The sequence below is a fragment of the Lithobates pipiens genome, unplaced genomic scaffold, assembly GCF_037356315.1.
Source record: "Lithobates pipiens isolate NorthernLeopardFrog02 unplaced genomic scaffold, aLitPip1_a1.2 Scaffold_25, whole genome shotgun sequence".
Taxonomy (NCBI): domain Eukaryota; kingdom Metazoa; phylum Chordata; class Amphibia; order Anura; family Ranidae; genus Lithobates; species Lithobates pipiens.
Genome location: NW_027507787.1, coordinates 95,833,405 through 95,848,917, shown reverse-complemented (window position 1 = coordinate 95,848,917; position 15,513 = coordinate 95,833,405). Strand labels below are relative to the sequence as shown.

Genomic DNA, 15,513 nt, shown 5'->3' with positions numbered 1-15,513 from the left:
CGGTTGTCCTAGGACTCCTCAAAGGCAGGGCCTTTTTACACTAAGCCTAAACCTTAAGATGATTCAGAGGAAGGCGAAAACCCACCAAGGGCTCCAAGGGGGGGAAAAATTCCTTCCTGACCCCCTAAGGCGATCGGATTGTCCCTGAATCATCAGTCTAGGGTGCCCAGTTCATCTCATATAGAGAAAAAAACCATACATAGAACCATACAGAACATATGTATTGCAGGTATGTATGCAATAAAACACACCTACCTGCTTGCTCACAATCATCTTTGGGGCTCATTCAGAATATATGCATTGAGCATCCGCACAGATCAGCGCCCCCACACTGATCAGTGCCTCCGCACCTTATGTTTTTTGTGCCCAGCCCCCTACAGGAGGACTGGTGGTACCCCGTTATTGGTGGCCCTGGTGGTGGTATGTAGACATGCTGTGTATGATGGTATGCATGGTGCTATATACGCAGGTATGTATGCAATAAAACACACCTACCTGCTTGTTTACAATCATATTTGGGGATCATTCAGAATATATGCATTGAGCATCCGCACAGATCAGTGCCTCCCCCACTGATCAGTGCATCCGCCCGCCGCACCGATTCCTCATGTTTTCTGTGCCCAGCCCCCTACAGGAGAACCAGTGGTACCCCCTTATTGGTGGCCCTGATGGTGGTATGTATAGTGGTATGTTTGGTACTAGGTGGGCATGCTGAGTATGGTGGTATGTATGGCCCTATGTATACATTCTATGTATGGTTCTATGTATGGTGTAGGGAGATCATTGCCAGTGTGCCAAATTATCTCACTCAGTACTGCTTGTGTTACCGTCTCACACTGCTTGTGTTACCGTCTCTGGTGGAGTGGACACGTCCGGGTCGCACTCTGGTGGAGTGGACACGTCGTTGCATGCTGGAGGGGTCTCGATGTGAATGACACTTGGTTGATTTGTCATTTTTTCCAACTTTTTGGTTATTTTCTTGCCCAGCAGATTTGCACCCTGCTCATTTAAGTGCAATCCATCCTTGTTGTAGAGAAAGTTACCAATTGAAAAGTCGGTCCAAGTCTCCATGAAGCCGAACCCCTCCTTCCTGCACCAGTTCTTCAGCCACCTGCTAAGCTCTCTAAGCTCCTGCTGCCTCCTTGGTGTGGCTCGAGGTACAGGCAGTATTTCTGAAAATACTGCCTTGGAGGTCCTTTTCTTTAGTATAGCCCCTAAGTCCCTGAAATCATTTTGTAGGGCGCTCCATTTTCTTCTAATGTTGTCATTGGTTCCAATATGTACTATGACAGCTGGGTCCTCCCCAGCCCCATCCAATAAGCCGTCAATGCAATCTACAATATTCCGAACCCGGGCGCCCGGTAAACAACATACTGTTTTGCGATAAGGGGATTGGTGACAGAATGCCTTCTGTATCCCTCCAATAACTGAATCCCCTACCACTAGTATGTGCCTATCCTGTCTTGTAACCTTGCCCCTATGTTCACTGGAGACGTTCCCCTGGCATGTTGGTGTAGTGGCCATGTCTTGGTCGCACTCTGGTAGAGTGGCCATGTCTTGGTCGCACTCTGGTGGAGTGGACACATGTAGGTCAAAGTCTGGTGGAGTGGACACGTCTAGGTCGCACTCTGGTGGAGTGGACACGTCCGGGTCGCACTCTGGTGGAGTGGACACGTCCGGGTCGCACTCTGGTGGAGTGGCCACGTCTTGGGCACACTCTGGTGGAGTGGCCACATCTTGGGCACACTCTGGTGGAGTGGCCACGTCTTGGGCACACTCTGGTGGAGTGGCCACGTCCGGGTCGCACTCTGGTGGAGTGGCCACGTCCGGGTCGCACTCTGGTGGAGTGGCCACGTCCGGGTCGCACTCTGGTGGAGTGGCCACGTCCGGGTCGCACTCTGGTGGAGTGGCCATGAATCGGTCGCACTCTGGAGGAGCGGACACGTCCGGGTCGCACTCTGGAGGAGCGGACGCGTCCGGGTCGCACTCTGGAGGAGCGGACACGTCCGGGTCGCACTCTGGAGGAGCGGACACGAATTGGTCGCACTCTGGAGGAGCGGACATGAATCGGTCGCACTCTGGAGGAGCGGACACGAATCGGTCACACTCTGGAGGAGCGGACACGAATCGGTCGCACTCTGGAGGAGCGGACACGAATCGGTCGCACTCTGGAGGAGCGGACACGAATTGGTCGCAGTCAATACCGCGTACACCTACAATAAAAAAAGAGAGGAATTAGATTTAGCACCTTCACCTACATTTCATATATTTTTCTTTGTAGAACATCAAATTATGGAGAGAAGAGATGAAAACGCTGGTGCCAGAGACCATGAATAAACTCTACAGGACAGGGACACAAGGAGGACTAATGTTGTACTTTGTATAAAAATGCTGGTTGCCTGCCACTCATCCCGACCCACTGGCTGGCAATAATGGCATGAAAAATCAGAGGGGCTGGTTGTACCCAGCCCGTAATCAGCCTGCCCATACATGGTTAGAATCTTGGCTGGTCCTTGCTTAGCCGGGTGAGATTGGAAGTGTCTATGGCCGGCTTTAGGAGCGCAGACACTTCTAATGACAACACTTGGGGTAAAGGCATAGTGCATATTAAAGAGGAAGTAAACCCTGATGAGTTTACTTCCTCTTTTTTTCCCTGCAAAGGTAAAGCATAATGGACTACTATGTGTCACTTACCTGACACAGGAGCCAGCGAAGTCACCGCTGTCCCCTGTAGTCCGCAGCATCCATCTTGCTTGTGGCGTCTCGCAGCTCCGCCGAATGACAGCGGCGAAGCCGCGATGACGTCACACCCGCGCATACGCACGGGAGCGGCGTCTCGCAGCTCCGCCGCTGTCATTCGGCGAAGCCGCGATGATGTCACTCCCGCGCAAGCGCACGGGAGTCGACAAATGCGGCATCTCCATTCTTGGAACTGCCGCCTTTAGTGCGCCTGCGCGCCGCTGTCTACATATAGGTTTAGGAGATATTTCTTGGACCTACAGGTAAGCCTTAATCTAGGCTTACCTGTAGGTCAAAGTTGTTTGTAGGGGTTTACTTCCTCTTTAAAATGCTGATGGATAATGAATTAGTGCGGTTTTATTTGTGTTGGTTTTGTCCGTCTGTCTGGCCTTGTTTACAAGGGTGATGAGGCCCATATAACATGAACGGGACGTTTCTACAACATCTGTATCTTCCAGGTGCTGCATGCAGGCAGTCCATTGACAATGAGTAGAAACGCACAGCTGCACGCACGCAGCCACTTCTCCTAATATGACATGCACTGTCTGCATTCAGGGCCATTCGCCCACACCCAGGACCGCTGCTAGAAATCAGCTTACATGACTGGGCCCCCTACCACCTATAAGAGCCAGGGCCTGAGCCTGCGCCCCCCACATCACATTCAGCCAGCAGAGGAAAAGGAGGTGGTGTGCTCTGTGAAGAAATGAGTGGGTGACAACATTTTCCTAACAGTGTAAGGGGCATAAAACCTGCACAGCACACAGCCATCTCATATGTGTAGAAAATGCTGTCATGTTTAACCCCTTGCTTACCGGCCACTTAAACCCCCCTCCCCCTCCTATCCACACCAATCCTCAGCTTTCAGCGCTGTCGCACTTTGAGTGACAATTACACGGTCATACAACACTGTACCCAAATGACATTTGTATCATTTGTTCCCCCAAATAGAGATTTCCTTTGGTGGTATTTCATCTCCTCAGCGGTTTTTATTTTTTTAAATATAAAAAGACTGAATTAAAACCATATTTTTTTACATTTTTTTTAAATGTTATAACGGGTAATTTTTGTCTGTCATTGATGTACGCTGATGAGGTGGCACTGATGGGCACCGATGGGTGTCAGTGATGGGCACTGATCAGTTACACTGATAGGCAGCACTTCTAGGTGTCAATGATTAGCACCACTGGTGGGCATCGATAGGTGGCACTGGTGGGCATCGATAGGTGGCACTGGTTTGGAACTGGCAGGTGACACTGGTTTGGAACTGGCAGGTGGCAATATTGGCACTGGCAGGTAGCACTATTGGCACTGGCACTGATTGGCAGGTGGCACTGGTTTGGAAGTGGCAGGTGGCCCTGGTTGGCGGTGGCACTAGTTGTCACTGGCAGATGGCACTGATTGGTGGTGGCACTGGTTGGTGTTGGCAGGTGGCACTGGTTGGCGTGGCACTAGTTGGCACTGATTGGCGGTGGCACTGGCAGGTGGCACTGATTGGTAGTGGCAGGTGGCACTGGTTGGTGGATGCAGGTGGTATTGATTGGCGGTGGCACTGGTTGGCACCAGCAGGTGGCACTGATTGGCGGTGGCACTGGCAGGTTTCATGTGGAGCACTCTGTTACTGAAATGTAACAGAGGAGCTGTGAGAATTGAGCTTAAAGCGGAGCTCCACCCTAAAGTGGACCTTCCGCTCATTGGAACCCTCCCCCCCTCCGGTGCCACAATTGGCACCTTTCAGGGGGGAGGGGTTGCAGGTACCTGTACAGTACAGGTATCTGCACCCACTTCCGGCGTAGATTCTGCAGAAGCTACGCCCCTTTCCGCAGAATCCACGCCCCTTTCCGAAGGTCCCCCGCTGCCTGCTGGGAAACACACGGATCCCAGAGACAGCGGGGACCATCCTTATTGCGCAGCGTGACTCGCACATGCGCAGTAGGGAACCAGGAAATTAAGCCGAAAGGCTCCACTTCCTGATTCCCATACCCAAGATGGCGGCGGCAGCACTTGAGAGACGATCGAGAGATCGGCTTCGGGTGCCGACATTGCGGGCGTGCTGGGCGGGTAAGTGTCCTTATTTTAAAAGTCAGCAGCTGCAGTATTTGTAGTTGCTGGCTTTTAAAAAAAAAAAAACGGCGGACTCCCGCTTTAATGTCGGAATGGGCGGGACTCGGCCGGGGTGTGAAACTGACAAGTAACAGAGAGGCGGTGTAGTGTCATATTTTGCTCCCCATCATAGAATGCTCCGGAAGTGGCGCTGCGGCCAGAAATTTAGCACTGCGCATGCGCCATGCGTTCCCAACACTTGCGCCATGCGTTCCAAATGATTTGCCACAATGCAGACCAGTGAAACCGTCAGATAATGTCAGAGAAGTGAGGGGAGGTAATCCCCTCCCTGAGCCACAGTTACCCGCTCTCTCTCCGCCGCTCTCTGCTCTGTCTAAAGTTAATGTCACGATTACCTCCCCTCACTCCCGTGACATTATCTGACGGTTTCACTGAACTACATTGTCGGAAATCCTCTGGAATGCATCGCGCATGCGCAGTGCAAAATTTCTAGCCGCAACGTCCCTTCTGGAGCATTCTATGATGGGAGCAAAATATGACACTACAGTGGATATGTCGGGGTAGGGGGCGGGACCCGGCCGGGGTAGGGCGGGACTCAGCAGCTATCAAACACCGGCCAACGATTGGGCTGCTTAAGAAAAGAGGCGCGGCCACATACACGTAGCGGCCCGCCCAGATTCCATTGGCTGGTGTTTGATAGCTGCCGGGTCCCGCCCACCCCGGCCGGAGGAGGGAGGAGGACGGCAGTCAGTGTTAATGCTCTGCATGTCTGGGGCATCAATAGTGAGTGGGCTGGTGGCAGCTTAGGCGCCAGGTTGTGATTTCCGGTAGCATTGGCGACCCGGAGCCTGGGGTTTGTGGAGCCCTGGTGTATGTCTTATGTTGATTGTAACTAAAAAATGTCATAAAAAGGACTTGATTTAAAAAATATTAAAAAAAACATTTGTACCTATGGGAATGTGACCCCAAAACATTTTTTGAAAAAAAAAAAAAATTATGAAAAAAATCTTTTTTTGAAAAAAAAAATTATGAAAAAAAATGTTTTTTTGAAAAAAAAAACATTTAAAAAAATAATATACTTTGAAAAAAAATTGAAAAAAAAAATTTTGGGGGAAAAAAAATAAATTTATGAAAAAAAATAAAAAATAAATAATCTTTGAAAAAAACACTTACCAATCTCAGTGTCTGTATCCCGGCGATGTCTATTGGCTTTACCAAAACATCCAACGACAGCTCTGAAACAGCCGCGCACAAACGCTCGGGTCCTCTTCATCTTGGAGGGCTTTTTGGTTGGGGTATCTGCAGGCTGCTCACTAATACCTCCTACCATGGCCCTTCCTTTGCTGGGTTTCTCTTTGGTGTTTTTCAGAGAAAGAATCTGATTACATTTAAATCGGTTCATTATTAAGAATAAAGAAACTCGCTTTAAATGTATGACAATAGAAATTGCAATGAAATTGAATTGACCGAAATCAAATCCAATAATATCACAAGGTATCTCTCAGGAGAGATCAAAGCCAAGCTGCTCACTGGTCAGTGGTCAGTCAACTTCTGATGCCTTCTGCCCCAGCCGCTGAATATATAGGGGAGTTGGGGACCAACTGCCGACCTCTCACTCTGCCCAACTGCCGACCTCTCACTCTGCCCAACTGCCGACCTCTCACTGTGCCCAACTGCCGACCTCTCACTCTGCCCAACTGCCGACCTCTCACTGTGCCCAACTGCCGACCTCTCACTCTGCCCAACTGCCGACCTCTCACTCTGCCCAACTGCCAACCTCTCACTCTGCCCAACTGCCGACCTCTCATTCTGCCCAACTGCCGACCTCTCACTCTGCCCAACTGCCGCCCTCTTTTGAAAACCAAAAGGACTAGTGTTTTTTTTTTTTCCTGCATTAATGTCAGTTACAAAAGTGTCCTCTAATGTTTTTACTAGTGTGTAACATCCAACAAACCTATTTATTTATATGGGACATTGGCTGTTGATGTAAAACTCATAGGGACCGTGTGCTTATCTGTACATCAATCCTGTTTAACATAATACTGAAAAGATCAATAAGCAAATTCTGCTTTTCTTTATTTGATGGGTGAGCTGTGGTGGGGGGTTGAGCTGCTTTCATTTGAGGACCCGGCTTGTTGCTTTAGCTTTCAATTATGCTGCATGTCACTAAATATGATTATTAATGATTTTTTTTATTTTAAAAATGTAATGTAAATCTTTGTATGGTTGCTGTTCATTAGGCCTGGTAATGTTGGTTACACTTTTTATTTTTTTTATTTTTTTTTAATAGCATTATAAGACTGTTGTCCACGCAATGAGGCTGGCTTACTAGAGGAATTGAGAATTTCAAATTACATTTGTAAATATTCACTTCAGTCACCCAAACCAAACCCCCTTTCTATTTATTCCATCTTCACAATTGGGTATTCAAAGTGAGCTGGAATTTTTGATTTTTGAATGACTGAATAACCAAAGCGAATAATTACGCAGTTATGATGATTCTCAAATTCTTTAGGCCCCTTTTTCACACTGGGTGGAATCCGCCTGCGGCCAGCAGGGGGTCGGTCCGCTGATCACTACTCAGCAGGAGGGTGGCAGGTCCTTCTCCGTTTTTATGCAGAGCAGACAGCGCCCCCCTCTCTATGGGCGATCGGATGTAAATGGACTTCCTATCCATTTCTTATACCCGACTGCTATCCCCATCCTTCTGTTTTTGGCTGATTGGAATGGATGTGGGTGGGCGTTGACTAACACGTGTCCGTTTCACTCCTGCCGCTTCATGGAGGTTCTGATCGGGTCTGCCTGTCCGTTCGTGTAAAGCAGGGATATGCAATTAGCTGACCTCCAGCTGTGGCTGAACTACAAGTCCCATGAGGCATAGCAAGACTCTGACAGCCACAAGCATGACACCCAGAGGCAGAAGCATGATGGGACTTGTAGTTTTGCAACAGCTGGAGGTCCACTAATTGCATATGCCTGGTGTAAAGGGTCCTAAGTAAATCAGCCCAATTGAATGGACATATCTGGACTCCAGGCAGATAAAACACCTTTTTTTTTAATCCCTCGCCCTCCTGAAATATGTACCAAAAACTCCCCACCCCCTGCGGCTTTGTCTTCATCCTGTCCAGGCCAAAATAGTCCACATTGTGGGCTCTGTCTGCAAATTAAGTCATCAGACTTGTATTGGGGCCTTATTCTGAACATCTTAGACTATGGACCTATAAAAGTCTGTGGAATAGTTGCACCTAGGGATGCACTGATAATATCGGCCACCGAAAATCATTGCCTCCACAAAAAATGGGGGTTATCACCGTTTTTGCAGATAGAAGAGAAAGAAGTGCTGATAACGGCATGCTGCCTCCCATTGACTTCAATGTAAAACCGCATTCCATTGATTTCAATGCAACATTACACCCGCCTCAGTCATTTCAATTATTATTATTTTTTTTTTTTTAACTGTCGGTTTTCAGTTTCGGCCAACTGCATCCTAAATCTTCGTTTTTGGCATTGGAATTTTCATTTCGGTTCACCACTGGTCACAGCCAGTGACAGAGGATGAAGACATGGAGTAGACGAATAAGCAGCTTGGGGTGGGAGCTTGTAGTGTAGATTCAGGACAAGAAAGGGTGGGTTGGTATAGTACACCTGTCATTTTAATGCCAAGGAGTAGAAAGTGCAAGCAGACCTTTTGGCTTCTATTGCTGCTTATTTTACTCTACAGTTACAGATTGAGACATATAGACCAGGTGGTGTCTCTCAGCTGCAGTATTATACAGCAGATTCCAAGGACCTGGCTATGCTGCCTGCTGTGGGTACCTGGTTGAACAGGATTATTTTATTTTTATTTTTTTATTTTTTAGCACAGTAGATAAACAATACACACACCTGTGACCTTTCAGGTGTATGTTCAGCTGTTTGCCTGGAGTTCAGCTGTCTGTTTCTGGTACTTTATGGCCTCCTTCACACAGCCATTTAGCCACTTGAACTGAATTCCAGCGGCAAGGATCAGCAGAGTATTGCAGCTGGTATGACGGGTGCCTGCAAATAGCGATGGCCGCTCAGTCTAGATCAGTGGTCTCCAAACTGCGGCCCTTTGTTTGCCTTGAATTCTGCCCTTGGGGCACGTTTCCTTCCACTGACACCAACGATGGGATTTAATTCCTGTTGCATCAACAAAGCATGATTTCTCACACTAATGCCAATGATGGGGTACTATTTGTCCACCCACACCCCACAACCCCCCCTTCAGTAATACCAATGATGGGGCACTATTTGTGTCCCCCCCCCGTAATACCAATGTCGGGGGGCACTGTCCCCCAAAACCACCCCACAGCAATGCCAATGATGGGGCACGGATCCTCGCACTGATGTCGGTGATGGGGCACGGTTCCTCGCACTGATGTCGGCGATGGGGCACGGTTCCTCGTACTGATGTCGGTGATGGGGCACGTATCCTCGCGCTGATGTCGGTGATGGGGCACGGATCCTCGCACTGATGTCGGTGATGGGGCACGGTTCCTCGCACTGATGTCGGCGATGGGGCACGGTTCCTCGTACTGATGTCGGTGATGGGGCACGGTTCCTCGCACTGATGCCGGCGATGGGGCACGGTTCCTCGTACTGATGTCGGTGATGGGGCACGGATCCTCGCACTGATGTCGGCGATGGGGCACGGTTCCTCATACTGATGTCGGTGATGGGGCACGGTTCCTCGCACTGATGTCGGTGATGGGGCACGGATCCTCGCACTGATGTCGGTGATGGGGCACGGTTCCTCGCACTGATGTCGGTGATGGGGCACGGATCCTCGCACTGATGTCGGTGATGGGGCACGGATCCTCGCACTGATGTCGGTGATGGGGCACGGTTCCTCGCACTGATGTCGGCGATGGGGCACGGTTCCTCGTACTGATGTCGGTGATGGGGCACGGATCCTCGCACTGATGTCGGCGATGGGGCACGGTTCCTCGTACTGATGTCGGCGATGGGGCACGGTTCCTCGTACTGATGTCGGTGATGGGGCACGGATCCTCGCACTGATGTCGGCGATGGGGCACGGTTCCTCGTACTGATGTCGGTGATGGGGCACGGTTCCTCGCACTGATGTCGGTGATGGGGCACGGTTCCTCGCACTGATGTCGGTGATGGGGCACGGATCCTCGCACTGATGTCGGTGATGGGGCACGGTTCCTCGCACTGATGTCGGTGATGAGGCACGGTTCCTCGCACTGACACAAGACCATTTCTACTCCCAGTGGCCACTGTCTGGCACCCTCAAGTCTTAAAGTACAGTAACCTGGCCCTTTTTTGTTTAGGTTTGGAGACCCCGGGACTATATAAACTAAAGACAGGGCTGAGATCGGCTGCCACCCTTTGCATGTAGCCACACACCAAGCATTTAAGAACTGATGTCCCCAACTGCAGGTAGACCCCACCCCCTGTGGTGTGCAGCTACACGTGAAACATGCCACTATTCTTATGCACTTGTCAGTCCAGCCACAAGAGTCAACTGGTATGTGGTTTAGGCCGGGTTCACACTGGTACAACGAGACTGCCCTGCAACATCGGTCCTACTTTCATCCGACTTGAATGAACAGGATAATATTTTCCTCCAACTTTGACATAATCCAAATTGTCCTTTTTGACCAATCAAAACAATCTTGGTGTGACAAATTCCTTTTTACTGCTACTGTAATCATGTCTGATGGCACAAGTTGGATGGTGAGGACAAGGATCCGACTTCAGTGATATTCAGTGGGCTAAAGTAGGACCAAAGTAGTTCAGGAACCTTTTTCAAAGTTGGTCCAACAAGACATCTCTCATAGCCATTGATTTACACACAACGTGCTCACAAAATCGAAGCCCACTATTGTCAGATTTTTGTTCCATCGCCGTTAACTTGCTACACCCCACACTCGTCCACAGTAAGGATACAGTGAGTAGGCGGCAAGCGGACATCTTGTTACACCCTCCGGAGTCTTGCATTTCACACTTCTTCTTTTTAACATTAAACTGAGAAATTCAGTATTGAGAAATCCTTCACTGTTTTGATGATCTATATTTTTATTTTTTTTCAAAGCAGTGGTCTGTCATATTAAACCTCTGAGATCAGGTTTGCTGCTTTTAAAATTCTAAATCTAAACAGATTTTTAAATACTGTATTTCACCATATAAGCTGAGCTTACTGTTAAAAATAAGTGTGAATTGCAAGACTCCAGTGGGTGTAACAAGATGTTCGCTTGCCGCCATCTCACAGTATCATTACTGTGGATGAGTGCGGGGTGTAGCAAGATGGTGGCGATGGAACGTCCTTTCCCTTACAAAATCTGACGGGTCGTCCAATCTGACAAAACACCGGTGTGAATCCGGCCTAGTTGGCCGTGTGAAGGGGGCCCTACTATTCCAATATAGTGATGAGCAGGAATGTATTCTTATGACCAGGTCCCACACCGCAGCTAGATGCCATTGTCCTTTTTAACTGCTGAAATGCATTACTGGAGTGATGGAAACTGGAACCCATACTAGTTATTTTGATCTCTGCTTCATTTTGTAATAAATGCAGTGAGGAGTTTTTTTGTTTTTAAGCAAGATGACAATGAGTTCAAAGTATCATTCTGAACCCAGATGGGTACATTTTTGTCACGTTAAGGTCTTGTATACCGGTGGGGGTGGGGGGGGGGGTGTAGTACCAGTTTTGTTCACTTGGTGCAATTTTCACCACTGAGAATGGAGCTTCTACAACCCCCACAAAGCCAGTTCCAGCACATTGGACTCTGGGTTCCCCTGTACACACAACTTCCTGTCCTTTTCAATGACCTGTACCAGGCCTGATGACTGTGTGACGGACTGGGGTTTATATGGTCACAAAACAGACACCCCAAAGCAAAGTACATATTCATTTTTTTTTATATTTCTAAACATGTCCCTTCTATTCTATTAATAACCAGTAGATGGCAGAGAAGGTACACAAACAGAGTCTATATAAGGCCACACACCATGTGACTGGAAATTAAACTACTTCCAGCCATAAAGTCAGTGGTCATATCTCATGCTGTTTGTGTGATTCTTTGCAGTCCACGCCAAGCTGATCACCTTATCTCATCGCGTCTACAATCATCGGCTCTCTTAATTCACATTTTGAGGCCGGTAACAACTGCACCTACATTTGCATGTTGAATAATTTTTTATTGACTGATTTTTCTTCTGTTCGTCTTTGATCTTGATTTTTCTGGTCCTGCTTAGACTATTCCCCCGGTGCACACGAGGCACCGCCGCTCTCGCTCCGCAGGGGAGAGATGGGTAGACCATAAGCCATCTGGTAGTGTGGAGACCGAGACGGTTATGCAGCCTCATGTCCCCAATGCCATCAAAGTATCTGTGGCTAGCGAAAAGGCGTTGGCCAAGTGTGACAAGTACAAGCTGACGCACCAGCAGCTGGCCTCGGATGGGGAGATGGAAACTAAACTTATTAAGGTAACAGATATTCAAAGTGGTGGTGGGGGGGGGGGGGGGGGAAGAGGAGGAGTGTGTGGGTTATTGTTATTATTATTATTATTCCTTTTTTGTATGAAGAAGAGAATGCTTTAAAATCTAAAACTGCCCTAGCAAGTAATGTGAGGAGCAATATGTATTGCATGCAATCTTTAACTTTTATTCTATAATGTGGTCAATTTTTGGTGGGGTGTGTTTGTGGTTTTATTTGTATTTTTTTTACACCTGTCCTATCCTGCACATTCGGTGAGCACCTTTTTTATGATGTCTGTGACGGTCTGTGTTTTATGTTTGTGGCTAACCGTGTATAAATCTGTTTTCAGGGTGACGTCTTCCGGACTCGAGGTGGCGGTCAGTCTGTACAGTTCACAGACGTTGAAACGCTCAGGCAGGAATCTCCTCCTGGAAATGGGTATGCTGCAGTCACCATGCAGACGTTGTGGATTGCGATCTACAAAGAACTATAGCATTCTGTTGGCGATCTTCTGATGGCTCTAGAATTACAGGCATTAACCGCTCTTGAGCTTTTTAGTAAATTTTTTTTATTTTTTTGTAACTTGTTTTACAGTCACAAGAGGAGATCCTCTGAAACAAATCGGCCTCAACTGGCAGAGAGCACAGAATCGGAGTGGACAGATATAGAAACCAGAGTAAGTTTGATCCGATGTGTAACATTTTATACAGTATAAGGCCCCATTCACACCTGAGCGTTTTTGCAGCTGCAAGCCTGAAGCTACAAAACGCTGGAGAGGGGTCGGAGGAGGAGAGAATGTATTGTCTATGGAGATGGCGCACATCCCCACTCCAAAACGCCTGAAGCTCAAACAAGTTCTGGAGCTTTTTTTTAGGCAGCTTTACAGGCATGTTTTTTCTTTTTACATTGGTGACCATTTGACCTGTACAAAATCGTGGCCTAAAACGCACGGCTTTCTGCCTGAAAACGAGACTTCCCATTCACAGCTGAGCGTAGCCGTTTCAGGCAGAAAGTAAATCTACTAGTTTTAGCTCGACTTGCCTCACATTTATGGCTGAAGTGTCAGCCATTGTCAACGCAAGGCCTTTGATTCCAGAATCGCCAAGCATTCTGACCCCCAGCAATGCTCCTCTCACAGAAGATGGGAGACATTCCCACTCCAGTCGGGAACTTAAAGCGGGAGTCCACCTGGAGTTCTGCGTTTTTATTTTTTTTAAAAGCCAGCAGCTACAAATACTGCAGCTGCTGACTTTTAAAATAGTGACACTTACCCGCCCAGCGTGCCCGCGATGTCGGCACCCGAAGCCGATCTCTCGATCGTCTCTCGGGTGCTGCAGCCGCCATCTTGGGTATGGGAATCAGGAAGTGGAGCCTTTCGGCTTCATTTCCCGGTTCCCTACTGCGCATGCGCGAGTCGCGCTGCGCAATAAGGATGGTCCCCGCTGTCTCTGGGATCGGGGGACTTTCGGAAAGGGGCGTAGATTCTGCGGAAAGGGGCGTACCTTCTGCAGAATCTATCCCGGAAGTGGGTGCAGATACCTGTACTGTACAGGTACCTGCACCCCCCTCCCCCCTGAAAGGTGCCAATTTGTGGTGCTGGAGGGGGGGGGGGTTCCAATGAGCGGAAGGTCCACTTTAGGATGGACCTCCGCTTTAAATTTAAAAAAAAACATGTATAAACGCCAATGGAGACAGGTGCGGCGCCTCGCTAGCACCTTTTGGGACTGTTAGAGGTGCAAATAACTTTGACACTTCAGGAAAGTCGCAAACGGCAAGCCATCAAACAGAACATTCAAGAAGATGTCGTTCTGTTAAGAGACATGCAGGTGCCGCGAAATGAGTGGCCATCGTTAAATCCATCTAGCGCATATGGGAAGGGCCGCAAGGTCGAAGTAAAACATGTCAGACAAGGGCCAGTGAAAATCTTTCCTCATTAGAAAGATACGTTTTATTAAATGAACCGGGGCATACAGAGGCAAGGGATAGCTGCATGCAGCATTGCCAACCCAATTAAAGTACCTGGACGTGGGAGCTGCAAGAGTGACCGGGGGGCTCCTCGTATTGCAAGCAACCAGCTTGGGCTGTCAGATGGAGAGTGCACAGCCAGACTCCCGAGGAGGAGATAGAGGTCTGTGTCCCAGGCCAATGGCCTGTTGGAAGGGCTTATGGCAAGGTCGGCTCCTGGGTGTGCAAATCTGCTGCCTGGGGACACCAAAGGAAGGGGGGGGAAGGAGGACTGTCACTCATGCCGAACAGACCTCTTTAGGTGGAATAATACATTTATTGGGATACTACCAGACAATTTTATGTCTAAAACCTCTTAAGGTCATAACAAACATAATGACAAGTAAGCAATGGTTGAATAAAGAAAAGAATACCTATGGAGAAAAATACATCTCAACAATATATCTCAATATATGCATATGGAGGACACATTTTAGGAACACATTGAAATACATATAGGTATTCTTTATTTTCCTTTACAGTATTCGACTATTGTTTGTCATGACCTTAAGACGTTATGGACATAATTGCCTGGTAGTGTCCCTTTTTTTTTTTTAAATGCAGTATTCCACCTGGGGAGGGCTGTTCAGCATGAGTGACACGGCTTCTGCCCCTCCTCCCCTTTAGTCTCCTTTTTACTATTTAAACCACCAATTTACGTTTTGCCAGCATCCTAAGACCTGAAGAAGGGTCTTTTTGCCCCAAAACATCTAGTCTTTGCAGCTGGCTTTTTACTTTTCTTGGGCACACTCGGCTTGACTTCCATCCCAGTGTTGCCCACAGCTTGTGCACCACAAGTATCCTCTTCCACCCGGTTTGTGACGTCATCCCCGGTCGCTGGATCCTTACACGGCTGTCAATCAGTGGCCTAATCGCACCCCCAGGAGCCGACCTTGAGGCCCTTCAGGCCCCCGGGCCCCTCCTCCAACAACCCCCCCACCCCCTTCCTTAGAAGTAGAGGTCGACCGATATGGGTTTTTCTCTGGCCGATGCCGATATTTAGAAATCATGGCGGCCGATAGCCGATATATGATGCCGACTTTTTTTGGGCCGATATGTTAGACCGATTTTATTTTATTTATTTATTTTTTTCCTTTTTTATTTATTATTATTATTTTTTTTTTTATCCCCCTTGATCTAACACACCTTTCCCATTGGGGCGTTTTTCAGGCGCTTTTGGGCTAAAAATAGCGCCTATAAAGTGCCTGCAAAATGGCTCCCCTGCAGTCTGTGTGGAAGTCCCG

General features: G+C 48.3%; 1 protein-coding gene across 1 annotated transcript in view; it reads left to right on the top strand.

Annotated features, from left to right (window-relative positions):
• LOC143930026 (kinesin-like protein KIF23) overlaps positions 1 to 14,796 on the top strand; it is a 69,004-nt gene extending 54,208 nt beyond the window's left edge. Inside the window, exons 4-7 of the mRNA XM_077453928.1 lie at positions 12,043 to 12,273; positions 12,615 to 12,703; positions 12,860 to 12,941; positions 14,752 to 14,796. Coding sequence (XP_077310054.1) covers positions 12,142 to 12,273; positions 12,615 to 12,703; positions 12,860 to 12,941; positions 14,752 to 14,796 — 348 coding nt within the window. The 5' untranslated portion in view covers positions 12,043 to 12,141. The remainder of the gene's footprint in view (positions 1 to 12,042; positions 12,274 to 12,614; positions 12,704 to 12,859; positions 12,942 to 14,751) is intronic.
• The last annotated feature ends 717 nt before the right edge of the window (positions 14,797 to 15,513 follow it).